This window comes from Scleropages formosus, chromosome 10, assembly GCF_900964775.1.
Source record: "Scleropages formosus chromosome 10, fSclFor1.1, whole genome shotgun sequence".
NCBI lineage: Eukaryota > Metazoa > Chordata > Actinopteri > Osteoglossiformes > Osteoglossidae > Scleropages > Scleropages formosus.
In genome coordinates, this window is record NC_041815.1 from 6173270 (window position 1) to 6193050 (window position 19781).

A 19781-nucleotide genomic window follows, 5' to 3' on the forward strand; every position below is an offset into this window, starting at 1 on the left:
ACACTTCATAGTTCTGTGGGAGAACAGGAACATTTTGTGATAGTGATAATACTGATAATGATAATAGTTATTATTTTATTTGTCAGACCTATTTATCCATACTAAAATGCAATGTCTGGTGAAATATTGTATTAATGTTTATGAGTACAAAACAGGAGGGGGTGCGGTGGCGCAGTAGGTTGGACCGCAGTCCTGCTCTCCAGGGGGTCTGGGGTTCAAGTCCTGCTTGGGGTGCCTTGCGATGGACTGGCGTCCTGTCCTGGGTGTGTCCCCTCCCCTTCCGGCCTTACGCCCTGTGTTACCGGGTAGGCTCCGGTTCCCCGTGACCCCGTATGGGACAAGCGGTTCTGAAAATGTGTGTGTGTGTGTGTGTGAGTACAAAACAAAGGGATTGAGGTTTTAGTCCAGCTAGTCCTGTCTGTGCAGGTTAGAGTTGTTAAGAGTTTGATCCCTCATCAGAATGTATTGATTTCACAACTGGACTGAAGAAGACTTGTGTTTGTGTGTATGTCTCTTTGTGTGTGTGTGTGTGTGTGTGTGTGCGTGTGTGTTTTGACAGTACGGGCCCTTCTCTGACTATTGTGAGGTCACGACATGCCCTGGTGCTCCCGAGCCTTGCCGTCCGCCCCACGTGGTGTGCAGATCGCCCACCTGTGCCCTTGTCAGCTGGGAGGTGAGGCTCACTCTGGTTCAGGGGCAGTGAAGTCTGACAAGTGACTTTACTTTGAGTGGGGTCTAGTATGTCTAGCTTTTGCACATTGCCCTAAACAAAAAAGACATCGTTGTGTGTGAACTTGGCAATGGCAGAAGTCATTTACTGAGATGACTCAGTCCCTTTCATGAAACGCTTTAGAAAGGATCGATGCCATGCTGGAAGAGGCCTTAATCTCATCCCTGCTTGTTACAGAAATACCTTCTCGGTTATTTGTGTGTGTGTCTATCCAGACCCCGCCCTCTAACGGCACCCCGGTGTCGGAGTTCCGACTGGAGTGGGGCGTGACTGAGACCACCGTGCAGACATGCTACTCTGGTCCTGGGCTCAGCCATGAGATACGGGGGTTACTGCCTGCCACCAGCTACTTCTTCCGGGTACAGGTGAGTTGGAGGCAAACGGAAGGCATTAGACACTGGCCCGATGGTCCTGGTAGGGGGTACTGATGTTGTACATGTGAAAAAAGTACGTAAACTGAATGACTTCTGTCTAAATGTAACTATAAAAATGAGCAATAGCATAAATGTTTCAATTTACAGGAAAGAGAGATTGAAAATTGATGATGTACATACCAGTAGGAATGGTACGGGTATTTTTCTTATTCTCTTAACTGAAAAGTGTAACAAGGTATACTCTGGGGGGGGGGGGGGGTTGCGGACGCAGTGGTGCAGCGGGTTTGGCCAGGTCCTGCTCTCTGGTGGGTCTGGAGTTCGATTCCTGCTTGAGGTGCCTTGTGATGGACTGGTGTCCCATCCTGGGTGTGTGTGTGTGTGTGTGTGTCCCAGCCTTGCACCCTGCTCTGCCAGGTTAGGCTCCAGCTCACCGCAACCCTGCTCAGGACAAGCAGCTTCAGACAGTGTGTGTGTGTGTGTGTGTGTGTGTGTGTGTGTGTGTGTGTGTGTGTGTGGGTGGGTATACTGTGTGTGCTTGAGATCCACCAGAAGTCGGATTCTTGAGTGTAGACCCCGACCGGTTGTGGTGGTCACACTGATGAAGTGAGCACCTGGTGTCTCCCCTTAGGCGGTGAACGCAGTGGGAGTGGGACCCTTCAGTGAGGTGGTCCTTTGCCAGACTCCCTGCTCTGTGCCAGCAGCCGTCGCCGGCGTCCAGGCCCTGGAGGATGAGGAACTGACGGCAGGGCGGGGGTCCGATGCCCCCTATTGCCCCTCAACTTGTCTGGGCCTGCAGTGGGAGGCACCCTGCGACCATGGTGCAGAGATCACCTCCTACCTCATTGATCTGGGGGAGCGGCAGCCGATCCCCGTGGGACCGGTCACTCGATATGTCATCCAGCACCTGCAGCCTGACACCACTTACAGGTGGGTTCTTCCTCCCAATAGGATATCACATATAGGGCAACAGATACCATCAAGAAGTCTGTGGTGGATCTTGGCAATAAAGTGCTGCTATCCAGTACATTTGTAATAATATGACACCAAAAAATACTGAGCTGAAAAGCATGGGTTTAACCATGGTACAAAGCTTGGTTTTGTAAAGTCTTAACTTGTATAGTTGGATTTTTTACTGAAGCAATTCAGGTTAATTACTGGGCATGATGGTAATACATCAGAGTTCTTTACAATTTTGTGATCACATCTCCCATGGGTTGCCTTACCTCTGAGCCTTTGAGTTGGGCATTTTGTTATGCGCCAGATAAAATGGTGAAATAAAATGAGCTCGTCTTCTTGGCTGCACAAGGATCCGGATCCAAGCACTGAACAGTCTGGGCGCAGGCCCTTTCAGCCCCATGGTCAAAATGAGGACCAAACCTAGGCCACCACAACCCCCTCGGCTCGAGTGTACAGCGTTCAGCCATCAGACTCTGAGGCTTAAGTGGGGCGAGGGATCCATACGGACCAGTCCCTCAGATCCTCTTCAGTACCAGCTGCAGATGGAAGATAAAAGTGGGAGGTGAGTAAATGGTAGTAGACTGTTGGGTTTGCCATTTGCTAAACCAGCTGGAAACACGTTGCAGCTTCAACTTGAAGTAAGATTTCAGTAGACCTGCCAATACTTTATTGGTCATCATTTAAGGTGTGGGGAAATTGCTCGCAGCCTAGAAATATAAGTAGAGCTGAATCAGTTTTTGGATGATGCTGGAACTCTAAGTGCGGCAACAAGATGACCATTTATTCATTCGTCTTGGATATTTTTTGGCAAAAATACAGGGTGTCCAAGCTAATGCTGGACAGTTGACAATGCTAGCTGTGAATGCACATTTAAAGACTGTGACATTTAAGTTTATGATTAAGGTTAACGATCACATTTCTGCCTCTTCATTGGTGTTTGGACTGCTAAAAAGTTAAACATCTCTCTCCCTTCTCTCTAACTTTATTTTCTTCTGAGAAGGTTCGTATGCCTGTATAGAGGACCATGCCACACTCACAAAGTCCAAAGGCTGGTTGAGTCAACCGCCTACTCGTTCCGGATTCAGGCCTTCAATGAGGGGGGTGAAGGACCCTTCTCTGATGTATACACATTCAGCACCCTGTGCTCTCCCCCTCCTGCTCCTAAAGGTACAATCTTGAAAAACTCTTAGAAAAATGTTTAGCTGTATTAAATTTGTGGCATGAAGTCGGTTTAACACAAACAGAAAGGAGAGAAATCCCTTACTTGGTTTGACGCAAATTGGATTCCATGGTTAATTCACCACTGATCCGAGCATAATTCGGTTAATTAAGGTGTTATTTGCAACGAAAACCAGCATAGCCTGAAGTCCATGATGAATAGCATGGCAGCTGTGCTTTAGGTATACTCTTTTCATATCAACCACTCATTTTTGTCTTGGTGTCTTATCTTTTTTGGTGTTGTTGTCTTACTGCTCAACCCACCTGGTGATCTTCAGCCCCCCGCCTTGAGCGCCTGAATGACCACACATGTGAGGTGACCTGGGAGTCCACGCCCCCCATGAAGGGGGATCCCATCATCTACTCCTTGCAGTGCATGACAGGAAACACAGACTTCAAACAGGTAATTTTCATAGAAGACATATCATGTCACTGTGAAAGAAATGGCCAAAAGTGGAAGATCACATTCATTCTATCTTCTTATTATAAACCTAAGTGGTGTAAATAACCTCTGATACCTTCCGAGGAAAGTTAGACTTTGTTCTTAATTTTAACCAAAACATCAGCCTGGGTCGATGTGCGGCAATTGCTTTGTCTATGGCCTTGGGACATTTCATAGAGCATCCTACTTTCTCTTCACTTCCTTGACACTTTGATGTCAGCTTGCAATTTTGAATATGTAGATAGCAGCCTCAGGGCCAAACTCCTTTTCTGCTCATGCGTTGGTATCGTCCATCATCCAAAGGTCACACGTCTGCGAAGTATATGCTGCAGGTCATGCTGTTGCTCAGCATGGCTTAATGGAACAGTAATTTGGAATGATGCCACAGCCAGGTGCACAAGTGTGATTGCACAGTACCTGAGATTTTCACAGTCCAGGGGGTCCCAAATCAAATGAAGCAGCCTGAATGATTCGACTGCCATTGAGCACGCACTCCATGGTGTAACCCTGGAATTAGATAAGAGCAAAATCATTCTCTTGCAAATGTGCTTGCTGGTGCCATCGAGTGAGGTACCAGGTTTAAATCTTCTAGTTGTGGTCCTCAGGACAGGACTGACAGAGAATGGGCTCTAATTTGTTTATAATGTACAAATAAAGGAAGCATAAAATGCCATTTACAGTCTGAAGGAAAGCGGAACATAGTACAGTATCTGCTAAGCAGTAAAAATGACATAAGAAAAAACAGATTTCAATAGAAATTGTCAACACCTGAAAAAAAAAAAAATGTACTTTAGGATCCACAATACTTGGTAAAACAACCGTGACAGTGGTACTCATATAAAACTTCAGTATGACTTTAATTAGTACCAGTAGAACCCTCCAGTGCTTTTGTTGCAGTGTATTTTTACACATATTCCCTGTTAACAGGTTCAAATTTGTTCAACAAAATGGACAGAATATCAAAAAGCCTTCAGTGAAATTATTCATTCCTTTATTTTTATGGTGAAATATTCCTATTCCCTCCAGCTCATCTCAAACTTACCCTAAATGATACTCAAGGGTTCAAACCTGGAATCTTCCAAGTGCAAGGCAATGGCTCTAACCACTGTGCCCTCTGCACTCATAGCTCTGTTTTTTTATCTTCAAAGCTTCTCTTGTCTGCTCTGCAGGTTGACTTCCTGATGTAAATCTCAGGTTCATTAGAGAAAGCCGCTGGATGTATTTCTTTTTCTTTCACAGGTAAACTTCCTTGTAACCCTGATCTGGGGTTCAAAGGAAACCGCGAGCCTTCACCTTTGGTTTTGCGTTGCTGTTTGAATTTCTTCGGTGATGTCGATCCCCGGTAGATTCCATGCGCTAGCAGAAGGGAGTCCGTATATGCGGGTCTACCTGTGAACACGAAAAAGTACACGAATGGATTATAAATCCTTGCTATAATTCTAAGATCTAATTTATACTGTAACGTCCCGCATTACTGAAAAGCGTCATGTTCGAGCGGGAAAAGATGTTTAGCGTAAATAGTTGAGATAATCTGAATCGTGGTAAAAATGTGAGATAGTTGTTCATCCGCTGTGGGGGCTGACGGGAATTATAAAGGTGTAAGTGCTTGAGGTTGGGGAGTGTGAGAAGACTGAAAAAGGTTGGAAGGGCTGGCTGGAGATGCAGGTTCTTGAGGAAAAGGGGTCCTTAGCCCAAGAGCATTATTTGCATTTGTTCTCGCTGACACCTCTCGCTGTGTGCTGGTGTTCCAATACACGTTCACAATGTACCGTGACTATGTGCCCTTCTTTGCCCCATCCGAACCCTGAGCACCGCGTGCTACCATACTTTGCCTTGTCATCCATATGTCTGGGTTGTGTAGCTGAATGAGGTGGTAATGGTACCGGTCTAGCTTACTTTAAAAAAATAATAGCTCTGAATTTTTTACCAAAACTAACATAAACCATACATTTAAACCTGTAAATCAGTAAACCTGTATTATTATTTTCTTCTCCCATCCCAATCCTCCTCTTGTTTACCTATCCCCGCTTTTTTTTCCCCCTGACTCCTAATATTCCAGATCTACAAGGGTTCGGCCACATCCTATCAGGCCTCCAGCCTGCAGCCCAGCAACGAGTATCGCTTCCGGCTTGGCGCCATCCGCCAGTGTGCCACGCCCCCAGACCTACCAGGGCCCTACAGCACCACGGTGACACTCCTGCCCCAGCGCAGTGAGGCAGCAGCGGCGCTGGGTGGTGGGGCCGTAGGTGGGACCAAGGCAGTGCGGACAAGCGTCAGCCTGACAGACGAACAGTGTGCCGCCCTCATACTGGTGGTTTTTGCCGTCACCTCCATCCTCATCGCCTTTGTCATCCAGTACTTTGTCATCAAGTGACCTATACCACATGCTTTTATGGTAACATCGACCTTTGTTTAAGTCCATTTCCTTTGCCATACAGATGGTCCCTGCTATATGGCACCCCCCCACTATACGTTGTTTTGTAGATATATTGCTCCTTATTGGCGACCACATCTCACTATAAAACACTTGATCCCATCAGATGTGTCAGTAGACTCAGAGGAATGCAGTTTAACTCAAAATCAAGTATTATGAAAAAAATACTTTAAAAAATTTTCTTTACAATTTTTACGCCTTTTGCAGCTATTAAAGGTGTTTTTAAAGAAAACACTTTAGTAGTATATATCTTTTACAGTTTAGTGCTATACGTTGTGTCTCCTGCTGCTACTCTCTTTGATTCACCGTGCTGCTGTAATGTACGTACAGCATCATTAGAAGCTTACCCAAATACAGTAATTGTTACGTATTATTAAATTGGTGAAATAAGAATAAGAACGCTAAAGTTTGAACATGATAAAATACAGTAATTATTAGATAAGAAGGGTAAGATAGAAATTGAAATGTGGTTGATGAAGTCTTTCTTTTACTTGAGGCATGCCGTGTTGTCCATATCCATGGGAAATCCGTTCTTTATTTACAGCTAGCATCGTTTCGTGTGATTTTTGCCCAAAGTGCAACCCGGCTTTTTATATTTACTTTATTTATTCATCCCAAGTAAACTGGTTCCTTGTATGATTAACAACTGAATTAGGAGTTCTTGAAGATACTAACATTTTTCAGTTTATTTATTTATTTATTTATTTATTTAAAATGGCATTTTCTTCATTTATCTGTTTTCTAAAAGTTCCGCTTCTAATTTTACACCCATAGGCATTGCACAGCAGTCAATTTAATCTGTCGGTCAATTTAAATTAGTTTCAATGTAGCTTTAGTATTTAAATAAAAGGTCCTACAAAGTATATTTTATTTGTTATTACTATATTTGAGGGTTTTACAGGACCTAACATGCCAGTCATTCAAGGCACATCTACATTGTTCATTTTTTATTGATCGTGACTTAGTAATAGTAGTGAATTTGGATTTTGGATCAAATCGAATTAAAAATATATTTCCTGGCCCAGTTGTGTTTGTTAAGAACAAACTAACTGCACTTAAGTATCACGCGCCTGCATCTAAGTTTCTCTTCCAGCTAATGTAATGCCCACGTTGTACTTTCTATGAGATGTACGTCGCTTTGGATGAAAGTGTCTGCTGAATGAATAAATGTAAACGTAAATCTAAAAAGAGGAGACAGTGTATGTAAAGAAGCTGGTGAAACAGACTTGAATGTGCCCCCCCAAAAAAAAAAAAAAACATGAAACCTGAACAAGTATGCATGCGTTTCACTCCTCTAATCACATCAGTCCAAAGCATTTAGACTTTTAGGGAAAGTAGTCCCACATTTTTGGTGCATATTCGTTGTAGAGCAGGGGCCATCTATGTATGAGTGATCAGGTTAGTGGTGCAGAGGTATAATGCAGAAATTGTACGAAATGATTGATTGTTGTAGCTCAGCTTGTGTTCTTGTGTATTTTTTCCTTTTTCTTTCAGTTTGTGTTACTCTTCCACTTTCATATTTCAATGTACCGGGCACTGTACGTCTTTTTCATATTTATTTCAGCTTACATGTTGCATCACAAGTACATTAGGGTACGACCATCATTCTCTTCCCCAGAACCAAGTGACCAACCTCAGAAAATTCTATGAATGGCATTTCTCTGTCTTCATAAACAAGATATAAAAAACAGATAATTTAAAAATGCCAGTAGTTATGTATCGCTAGTCAACTGAGTATGCATTATAAATATACATTGCATTTTGAGTGACTATCTGAAAGTTTAAATGCTTTTAATGTTTGATTACACATTGAATCTTGCTTTGAAGCCAAATGAATCATCTCCATAAATCAAAATGCATATTCAGCTCATATAAACTTTATGGTGTGTAGCAAGATAATAATGATGCATATATGATGATAATAACTAAACAGCTTAAGTAATAGCTGCTCATCCATCAAGAAGACCTAAAGATCTAATTTTATGTCATAATATGTGCAGTATCTGAACCAGGAAAAGAAGGTAGCAGTAAATAATGATCAACATCCGTGTCTCTGAGGCACGCTGCAAATTATATCCAATTTCTAGCTTCCAGGATGAAATGCAAATAGTTGCTGTTTAATAATAACTTAATTACAGAAACAGCAGAAGAAAAAAAAAAACATGAATCAATAAAAAATAATAATCATTGCTACTGATGTGACTTAAGGCTTGCACAAATATTTTCCATAGCAAACAATAATTCTCACAGATGGGAAAGAAGATCCATTAATTCTGTCTAATTCCATTTGGTGACATGCAAACACATAAACGGGGGAACCTCTGTTGTACACAGATGGTTCAAAGATGGATTTTGTCAGGGTAATCTCTATACAGCTCCACGTGGGTGGCAGCTGGAGGAGACAAAGCAGTATTTTGCACTATTTTTGTTTGTGGAATGCAAAGTTTGTGAGAAAACTGGATGAAATGCATTTCCCCAAAGTGCCCTTTAAGAGCAGTAAAAAAAAAAAAACCTTTTACTTATGAAGTGAGATTTAAAGATGATGGATTCAGCATCTAGCAACTTATTACTGAGGCATTCAGATAAAATACGGAGGACAGAATGACCAAAGAAAAATATTGCAGTATATTGTCTGGTCATTTGCAAAGAGATTTATAAAATGGAAAAAAAATTAAATTAATTTAACCAATAATACTACATTTATATTTTTTTGCTACTTGTAAAGCACACAAATATCTTCAAAAAATTGTATAAATAGTAAGCACCATGCAGAAAAAGTAATATTTATTTTTCTCTTTTGAGAATAAATTTGAAAATCCATACCTTTTCAGAAGTTTTTGGTTAATATATAGTTTAGGAATCATGAAAAGTCGTGCTGTTATTTCTAGTACCTTCTAATTTGAAACTTGCCACTTTTTTTGTCATTTTTTTGTTTACTTTTGTGAAATTAATTTTAGTGAAATCCGTTTAATTGACGAAAATATATTTAATATTATATTTTGAAATAAAAATCCATATTTATTTATTTACATTGAGCTGTCTATATACACTGTGTGTGATGTGTATACATATATCTATGTATATATGTACACACATATCCTATATATATATATAAGATTTTTATTTTGATTGACTAGTAATCAGGTGTTATTTGTTCACAAAAAGTTTACAAAATATGTTTTAATATGAAGTTATGTCAGGGTGTCCAGTTGTCAACTGATATCAATTGCAGTTCAGCAGTCTGGTTGTATGACTGATTGTTGTGTTTGACGGTATGTCAATTTACTGGCACTTCAGCCTTTTAAAAATAAATATAAATATAAATATCGGAACTTTGCAAGATGTAGTACCTGTTGGGTGGGGGTGTAGAAATTCTGGTATATTAGATATCCTGCTCTTAGATGTCTTTAGTAAAACATAAATTCATATTTTTGATAGTGACTGAATGAAATGTGCCATTTCAATATCTTCTCTGTCACAGAGAAGATGAAATAACATATAGTATATAAATTACACAAATAAGAAGTAACAATTTTTTGTTATTTCAGTGTTTCCACTTACTTCTTGCCCTGTACATTCCAAAACACAATGTTAAATATCAAGTACTACCAAACAGATCACTATGAATTTGTACAGTCATTGTAGGCTCAAAATATGTGTCTCCAGTATTAACCCTATAGCCATGATATCACCTGGATGATCCGTGCACAATAAAAACTCTATGATTCTTACTCATGTGTGATGATGTGCCTTATTTATTCACATATGGCATAATATGGGTTGTGTATGTTTTTGTGTGGGATTCAAATGTTTTGTAAATAGGCTGTCAAGAGTTACATGTCTACAAGATTGATGTTTCCATTGATAACTCAAAAACGTAATTTAGTTAAAATTGAATATAGATAACTATGTTGCAGTCAAGTTTACAGTTTTCCTCAAATCTGCATATATCGATTAAGGTTTAACACAAAAAAAACATTCTTGAGTGACACTGATTAAAAAGCCAACTGATAAATCTTGTTTAAATTCCAAACGCAGACTAAGGAACACAGACGATAAAACTTATTTTACATAAAAATTACTTTTATCCTAGACAAACCATAGAAAAAAAACACTATGCAATAAAATGGAATACAATATAATGTATTAATTATTTTGCGCTCCATCCTGATGGGAGGCTCAGAGCACTTTCACAGATTACAGATAAAAAAATGACAAACCAAAAACAAATGACAACTGACAGGCAAATGCACATCACAGGGTTATTAAAGTAAACCTTTGTTTATTCGATCTGTAGCTTCTGCAGTCAGAGATAATAAATGAAACAGATGCTAATTCTGTGTACTCCGCTAGGCTGCCCCTCCATGCCCCCCTCCACAGACGGAGTTTCTATTTTATACGAATGCATTTTGCTGCCCCTAATGGTGGAAAGCAGAATTGCCAGGCTGTTTCCGGTCCGCAACAGAAAAATTTTAGAAAATACAATGGGGAACAAATGCAATCAAAAACAAATAAATTTGATCAGATTTGTCTTGGGGAGTCATGGAGATTTACATGTATTCATTTAGCAGACGCTTTTCTCCAAAGCGACGTACGTCTCATAGGAAATACAATGTGTGCATTATTACGAGAAAGAGACATAGTTGCAGATGTGTGACTCTTGAGTATCGACGATTTCTGATCACCTTCCTGGTAATAATTTCTTCTGAAGTACTGTATTTAGTGGATTTACTGTATCTCTGCTTATTGTCCAAGATAACTGCTGATGATCCATATAAATTAATATTTAATTTAACAATTACTTTTACCTTTTTTATTTTTCCATACTTTTGGACTGTCCTGTTTTAATCTGTGAATTCAGTGTAGGTGCAAAGACTGCACGAAATGAATGGATACTCCAGCAAGGGATTACAAACTGATTCTGAATATTTTTACAGCTTTTTTTTTTAGACTTCGACCTGAATGTAATGTTTAAAGAAGAATAATAAAAACTGGAATTTACATAGTAAGAAATGATGCCCATACAATAATATGAAATTAGCAAGAAAGATCTGCAATAGACCCACCTTCTCTTCCTCCCCTTTCTCTCTTTATCCCTTCTTCCCTCCCTCTTGTCCTCTGTCTCTCTCTCTGTCTTATTAAGAAGCTCATGTGCAAAGCCCTGTTTGCGAGCTCGTCTCAGTACGGCACAGCGGTCAACCTGTTTATTCATTCCTGAACACTGGGACCCAATGTTCAGATCCCAGCATGTTTTATTTTTAACTTCTAACTTAAACGGCAGAGAATCTCAAGTTTTGAAGTGGTGAGACTGAACAGAGAAGGGGAGAAACATATGGGAATGGATCTGGAAGTAGACTGGAGAGCGATGAAATTCAATGGTTCTCGTACATGAGTGTACGCTTTCTACATGGATTTTTCACGTTTGTTGTCTGCAAGTGTGCAGCAGTCCTGCGTGAAGCAAGGATCGTGCACAGTTCCATTGATGCTGCACCTGGATTGCAGAAAACCCTGCTTATATTCGGAACCGGTCGGAGTCACCAGTGGCTGTCTTGGTTGATCCTATGCATCCTGTGCCATGCAGTCACTCAAATCTTGTTGGACCTGATCAGAACTCAAGGAAACAAGACTAAGAGCTTCCCATGGAGGACCACTACCACTACGAGGACTCCCTCTTCCCCACTTCCACACTTATCCCTGTTACTGTCATCTGTTTGCTCCTCTTCCTGGTAGGTGTAACTGGCAATGCTATGACCATCCTCATCATCCAGCACTTCAAGGACATGAAGACCACCACCAACCTCTACTTGTCCAGCATGGCTGTGTCTGACCTGGTCATCTTCCTAAGCCTCCCCTTTGACCTTTACCGCCTGTGGAAGTACACACCTTGGGTCTTTGGTGAACTAGTGTGCCGTCTGTCACACTATATCAATGAGGGCTGCACCTATGCCACCATCCTGCACATTACTGCGCTCAGTGTGGAGCGTTACCTGGCCATCTGCTTTCCACTCAAAGCCAAGGTGCTGGCAACCAAGCAACGGGTGAAGTTTGTTATCCTGGCCATGTGGGGCTTTGCTCTACTCTCAGCTACTCCTGTCATCTTCCTGGTAGGGGTGGAATATGACAATGACACGCACCTGGATGATAGTACGCGCCAGTGCAAGCCCACCAGATACGCGATTGCCTCAGGCCTCCTGCACACCACCATCTGGGTGTCCACGGTCTACTTCTTCTGCCCCATGTTCTGCCTTATTTTTCTGTATGGCTCCATTGGCCGGAAGCTCTGGCGAAGCAAAGGAGACCTGCAGGGTCCCAGTGCCATGGGTCGTAAGAGGTCACATAAGCAGACCATCAAAATTCTGGGTGAGTGAGCATTTAATTCTGGTAGCTTACCTCCTACTCATCTACACCGCAAGCAACAAATTAAAAGCTTTTTCACTTCAAGACTCACTGTTGTTCCTTCTTTTTTGTTAATTAACAACAGATCAAAATAGCACTGGATCACAGTAATAGAGGCAGGAGCTATACAACCAGATATGGCAAAAATGTTCATATCCTGTATAGTAAAAGGGGTTAGAATACTTTACAGGTCACGCAGCACTATCAAAGAAGTTCCAAAAGGGTGATCCTAGAAATCCTTTGATTTAACAGAAAGATCAAATTATCATTTTTAAAGCAGAAAAAAGGTAGATGCTTAGAGCCAACGTATATTTATATATTTACTCTTTTTTTTGTGGTGTAGACAATAGCAATAAAATGCAAACATGCCAAATACGTGAGGGTGATCATCCTGTTGTACTGCACCGTTATCTACATTTAGAATCTAAGGCCCCTCTGATAAAAGGTGCATTTTTTCCACATTGTATTTGGGAATACAAGGAATTATTGTCTTGTTTTTGAAAATGTCTTGGAGGCTGCTTTGTAGGAAACAGTGTAGGAAGTTCCCATAAATTCCTCTGTGCTAAACCAGTCTTCAGCAGATGATTTCTTTATAACACACAACACACAACCTGAAACTATTGTTTGAAAAATGTCCACCCTCCTTAAACAAGTATCACATTTATTTCTATTTTACATTATCCAGATTTTGCACATTACTTGAACATGACACACACACACACACACAGAATACAGGCTAATATTTCTGCTGTTTATGTGTGTTTTTCAAATACCCAACCATACTGTTATTGCAAAGACCGACAAATGACATTTAATGGGGATTTTCATGCTGGAAAGTTGATATGTACATGATTTTACCTTAGCAGTGCTTTCGAGATGTTAGGAAGACTGAATTATTCCTCAACAAGAACAACATTGATTACAAGACAGAAGTAGTCACATGAAAGGGAGCCTGTGAATGTTAAAGCTCTTTTAAAAAAAAAAATTAAGGACATATCAGGGCTGTGCTATTTGGGAGTGAAGGAATTGGCTTTGGACTGAAGATTAACTTCCTTTTCTCATTTTACCTCCTGACTTACCCTCTTTCTCCTATTTCTTCTCCTCCTCCTCATGCTGCACATTCCAGCGGTGGTGGTCCTGGCCTTTGCCATCTGCTGGTTGCCCTTCCATGTCGGGCGAAACCTCTTCACTCATGTGGATGATTACTTCGGCGCCAAGCTGAGCCAGGACTTCAACGTGGCCTCAATGGTGCTGTTCTACCTGAGCGCCTCCATCAACCCCATACTCTACAACGTGATGTCGCGCAAGTACCGAGCGGCTGCTTGGCAACTCTTCTTCCGTCACCGCCACCGTCGCCGCCGCCACCGGAACCAAGTGCTGCGGGCAGAGCAGAAGCATCCTTTGTCCCAGGAGGATGCCCATACCTGCCAAGAGAGCTTCGTAGTAGTGTATGATGAGGGGAACACACCTTGCCCCCATCTGCAAGACTGTCGAAAGGAGGAGGGCTGGGGGAAGGAGGCTCAGGATGGAGAGGATTTAAGTAATGAAAAAGGTGAGAGACTAAGAGGCATGGGACTACCTGTGGATGAGTAAGAAAAAATGGTGCTCTGATTCTAGATTGATGAGGTCTGAAAGGACCAACACAGATCAGTCAGGAACAGCTCACTTCGCAGCCACATACAGCACAACTGAGTCAGAGCAGTGATCTGCGAAAAACACTGTGTCTTTACATAACGCTCTGTAGCCCTGGTGTCGTGTGCTGCAGAACACAGATATGGAAACATTAAGGAAATCAAAGCAAGTTTCAGTTTTACAGGCCCCTGGTGCCCAGAAAGGCCTGTACATGAACCACCGAAGACCACTGGTGTGTCATCATCACTGATACACACAGCACATGAGTGGTAGAGATGAAATCATTCTCCATGACTCATCTTGAATAGACGCCAACAAGGAGGTAAAGCACATTCTCATTAACGTTCATGATGTCATCTGAAGCCATTTAAATGGGAACTTTTCCGAAATGGACTTATATACATATTTAAAGAAACCTCTTCGTGGTTCCATAGGCTGTGGAAATGTTGTTGAACATGAAACACTCATCCTAACATTAAAATTTATTTTTGATTTTGCTATGTACTCTGTCACAGAATTACTTTTGTGCCGTTGTGCATATGCACAAGGTGTGATAATGGTAAAGTGCACACTTTTTGTTCATATCTAGTTTGGAATCATTTTTCATTTCTCTTCACATTAGAGAAGATTAAGCGCCAAACCCTCCCTTGCATGTTTATGTCTGTATTCCATGGATGTAAAGGTAACTCAATAAAATGGAATAAATATGAAAATAGTGTCATTATGTGTGTGACAAGTCCTCCATCCCCACCCAAAAAAATTAGATCCCAGGGCTGAACCAGCAATGGTGTATATGCCTTGTCACTGTAAATCAGCGCCGCTCTTTATTACTCGTCCTCTAAATGAGATTCACTGTGCTATATACCTGCTCCACATCAATGTGTTCAAATTAACGCCTCCTTTGTTAATGTGTTAGTGTGGGGTTAAAAGGTCATTAATGTCACTCCTGAAGATATTTATTGTTTTTATTTCCTTATCTGTCCTTTTTTCCTAAACTAATCGTATTATTTATTTTTTTAAATGCAACTGGTGCTCATACTCAGGGGACATTTGGTTCAATCAGCGCCGGTAAAACAGGATAGATGTGAATGTTGTGTGACATCTGGCCAAGGCCACCAATGGGAAGACAAACAGCTACTTTTATCTCTACTGGGTCCATAAGGTCACAGCTTAGCTGGGCTAAAGTCATTATTTTATCACACTCCATTTTTTTTTTTTATTTTAAAGTGAAGGATGTTTTTTTTTCAGTTAATTTGATTATCCAGGTTTTCGTTTCACATTTCAGTGAAGAAAGGGAAAAGATGACCTGTACCAACACTGTCAGATGACACACACACACTGTCTGAAGCAGAGTTGCAGCGAACCAGAGCCTAACCCAGTAACACAGGGCATAAGGCTGGAGAGGGAAAGGACACACCCAGGACAGGACACCAGTCCATCTCAAGGCACCACTCCAAGCGGGACTCGAACCCCAGACCCACCAGAGAGCAGGACCTGGTCAAACCCGCTGCACCACTGTGCCCCCTCTGTCAAATAACTTTCAAGCATTTTCCAGGGAGCCATTGCAGAGAATATGTTAGCAGTAAAAGTACCGCTGAATATCACCACGTTTTAAAGCAAGAATACCTTGCAGGGCAGCAGGTAGTGTAGCTCTGAGAGCTGCTGCCTTCCACTTGAGGATTCTTTGTTTGAATCCCGCCTCCTGGTGTACTGCCCTTGAGTAAGGTACTTAACCTCAATGGCACCAGTAGAAAATAAATTACCAAGCTCTCTAAACGGATGAATCATTGTAAGGTGTTTTAGCAAAAAGGGTCAGCTTGGTAAATAAATGTGTTGCACCTCTTTTAAAGCGTACTCTCTCCTTCTCTACTGCAATTCAGTGAGGGGCACCAGCTTGTTCATCGGTGTGAACAATGCTGTTTCCTCCAACAAAGAGTAATGAAAATGTCTTTCCTACAAACAAGAGAAACTAGAATATGTAACTCATAGTTGCATTGTGAGGCAAATAATTAAATAATGTCAGCAGGCCAAAATACTTTTACAGTCAACTAGCGCATAACCTCTTTATCTTCAGAGTTCAATCTTGGCTAACTGCTCATTAATTTTCGTTCGGCAAGCAAATGGAACAGAAGTGCAATGTTTATTGACAGCAAAATTGCTAAGACCCATTAGCCTCCTTCTGTTTCCTGCATAAATTAAATTTAAGGTTTACTTTGACATTATTGGGAGCCTTCTTGCGTTACTCGTGGCATTGTTCCTGCCTTCTGGAGTTCAGAACTGGAAGTACGTATCCTATACTGGGGTGACGAGGAAACACTTGGAACTATACGGATGTAATGCTCACCTGCAGTTCGGTATTCCAGCCTAATGATTTCTGAAATCCATCCATCATCAACAACCGCCTGTCCCGACTATCAAATGACCACGATTTTCTCCCTATAGTTGGCACTACATAAAAGAGTTCTCCCATTCCAGAGGTTCCCACACTATGGTCTTGGAAGGCTGTGGGGTATGCAGAAATTTGAAATGATTCCTTTAAATGTATAGTACTTTAGAAAGTAAACCAGCTCACATGGAGATTTTGATGAAAAGCTACCAGTAACTGAACTTCTTTTAAACTTGACTGCAGGCCTCAGAATCATGGTCAGTGACCGCTGCAATAGGCAGCTGCTCTGTTGAAATATTTTTAAAAAGTCTTTGGATGTCTTTTTTAACACCAGCTCTGAGAGCACTGAAGGCAGCAAGCTGACATGAGCTTCTCTACAGAACTCTTCTCCTCTTTCATTTTTGCGTGAATCCAGGTTTGAATGCCCTTTAAATTTGTGATAATTCTGAAAGAAAATATTTTTGAGAATATATCACCAATGAAACACTTTGGGTTTCTTTTTTACGCTATGAGGCTTCACTTTTCGCAGAAGTTCTGAGAGATGTTTGACTCCTCTTTCGGGAAGACATTTTCAGCTGTCAGTTTTTGGCCACTAGAAGGTGCAGTAGGTCCCCGTTGTTCTGCGTGGAACACCTTCATGGAAATGTGTAGAACTAGAGAACGGTAATGTAGTTTAAATGAGGAAGCTTAGGTCACCGTGGCATTATTGATAACTCAACCTTACCTGTAGAGCTCTCAAGCTGAAGTGCGGATCCCTCATTGGACATTCCACCTTTGACAGCTTGACGCTCTCGCCAGCTGAGTTTTGCAAGCTGTTGATATTCTGTCGCTACTCAGATGCATCCTTCCTTGTTTTGTGTTCCTTAACTGCCTCATTTTCGCTTCATTTTTATAAAAAAACTGCTACTTCAGTTTTTTTTTTTGTGGATGGCTTGGAACCACCAAAAGAAATGAGCACACAACAGAAGGAGGAGCTCAGAGGAGTACAGATCAGACAAAGCAGCTGAAGGACATCAGCGGATGAAAATCTGTTGAGTCCCAGTTTGCTTCACCTATAATAGTAAGGGCACTGATCCAAAATGTAAAAGTGCATTGACTCTTATGAGTATTAAATTCACATTTAGTCTTCCATTTCAATGGGATGGTGGTGCAGTGGGTTGCACTGCTATCTCACTGCACCTTAGCAGTATGGATGTAGGTTTGAATCCTGCTCAGTTTGTCTGGAGTTTGCATGTTCTCCCCGTTCTCATGGGCTTCCACTCATAGTCCAAAGACATGAATTTTAGATAAACCCTAAATTGCCCGTTGTGTGTTGTGGGGGCTACACTGCAATATGGTGTACCGTCACTTCCATTGCAGCCAGTGCTTCCGAGACAGGCTCCTGACCTCCGTGACCCTGATTTTGAGAAGCGGTTAATGACCCTGGGTGAGTTTTCCGTTGATAGGAAAGAAACAACATCAACAATTAACTAATACATATATTACAATAATTACTAATGATACATTTTTTAAAAATGTGTGTATTGGTTTTCTGCACAGCACGGGGTCAAAACAGCATACAGATAGACAGCACATGAGAAAAAGCAAACATGTTCACATACATAGAGTGAGGCCTCAGGGTCAAAAGGTTACAATTTATCACAGGTATGATCATGTGGCACTTTTCATAATGGTTCACATATTCCACAATTCTACAGGATTGTCGTGCAAATCAAATGTCAGTTTTTCAAGGGAGAGAAATTTAAACACTTCTGTCATCCACATGTTAACATCCACATTAAAATATATTTCTTTGCCAAACACGTCAGAGTAGAGAGTCTGTGTACCATAACATGATCAAGAAAGGAGTTTGGGCTACGATTGAACAAAAGTGTAATGAGGGAGAAATCAGATTTTTCATTAAAGCTTTCTTGGATTGTTGTATGTACCCCAGTCCAGTAGACGTGTATCCTACCACATTCCTAGAATAAACTATCAAAGTGCCTGGAAAGGCTTTGCATTTCTCGTGACTTTGTTGGCGGAAAAGGTCCGACAGAAATGCAAGTAAATTGTAAAAAATCGTTATGTGTATTACCATTCTTTATCCACAACAGTTCCTCGGAATGTTGCTGCTTATGTATGACTCTGCATTACTGGTTTTACACTAACATTTCTGGTAGTTTACACCTCCAGGGCCTTTGCTTTAATGAATGTCGTCCATCCTGCTGAAGGGCTCACAGCTCCCGAAAACATCGTGCCGCAAAATCCTGAAAGCTTTCCTGCAGCCATTTCCACGCGTGAGCTGGTACTTGTTCTTTGTGTCGCTCGCCTTCCTGTTTGGGCCTCGCCGCACCTGCCTCCGAGCCACCGGCAGGAAGCACCATCGTTGAAAACGGTGGCTTCGAAGAGCGGGGTGGCTTCCTGAGGACTGCAGCTGTGAGGGGCTGAGGGGGCGGCGCTTTCTTGAGCTGCACGTTTATCTCAAACAGGATGTCGGCTCACTCACACGTGATCCTTATCGGGGGCGGCCCGGCCGGCCGTGCACCGTTCTTCTTCCATGTTCTCGACCAAAAAAGTGTTGACTAAGAGAGTCGGGCAAAGAGGAAGAAGGCTTTTTCTCCTAATGGCTTCAGAGCGCAAACGAGTGCATCTTGTGTGTGGTTTGCAAACAGGAAACGAGCGATCACGTGCTCTTGGGGGTCATGCGCAGAAATTCCAAAAGTCCTTAAGAGAAATGCTGATGTGACTCCGTAGGAAGTACATTAACAAATGAGGCACTGATATGCCAAACACACACACACACACACACACACACACATCTGAAATCAGCATAGCAGGGCTATGTATTCAGAGATGAGCAATTTATCTGTGCTACACAGGAAGTGCGGTCACGTAACAGAGACTAAGCGCTGATCTGTCGGAGGTGTGCGAAACATGGCGGTGCTGAGCCTCTAACTGATGTGTGGGTAAACACTCAAGTTTTGGGACTGGTACAAGCTGTGATTGAGACATACACACTGTATGGGATTACACAGGAGAGATGGGCATTCTACTCACGACTGGAAGGCGCGACAGGTGGTGCAAAGTTTAGAACCACAGCTTTGGTCTAGAAGGACCCAGATTCAAATCCCACCTCCCGCTGCTGTACCCTTGAGCATGGTACCTATCCCGAACCGATACAGTAAAACTACACATCTTGTATTAATGGTTAAATCATTGTAAGCAGCTTAATG

At 41.7% G+C, this 19781-nt stretch overlaps 2 protein-coding genes across 3 annotated transcripts in view; both read left to right on the plus strand.

The window, feature by feature from the left end:
- The window catches only part of fndc3a (fibronectin type III domain containing 3A), a 32696-nt gene extending 25284 nt beyond the window's left edge, over window positions 1-7412 (plus strand). For both annotated transcript variants that reach the window (XM_018764640.2, XM_018764649.2), the window contains 7 exons: window positions 560-673; window positions 946-1095; window positions 1733-2031; window positions 2411-2623; window positions 3062-3228; window positions 3558-3682; window positions 5781-7412. In XM_018764640.2, coding sequence (XP_018620156.2) covers window positions 560-673; window positions 946-1095; window positions 1733-2031; window positions 2411-2623; window positions 3062-3228; window positions 3558-3682; window positions 5781-6095 — 1383 coding nt within the window. In that variant the 3' untranslated portion in view covers window positions 6096-7412. The remainder of the gene's footprint in view (window positions 1-559; window positions 674-945; window positions 1096-1732; window positions 2032-2410; window positions 2624-3061; window positions 3229-3557; window positions 3683-5780) is intronic.
- A 4382-nt stretch (window positions 7413-11794) lies between these two features.
- Window positions 11795-14144, plus strand: mlnr (motilin receptor). Its single transcript, XM_018763873.1, has 2 exons — window positions 11795-12515; window positions 13678-14144. Exons 1-2 carry the CDS (start codon window positions 11795-11797, stop codon window positions 14142-14144), a joined length of 1188 nt encoding a protein of 395 aa, XP_018619389.1.
- The last annotated feature ends 5637 nt before the right edge of the window (window positions 14145-19781 follow it).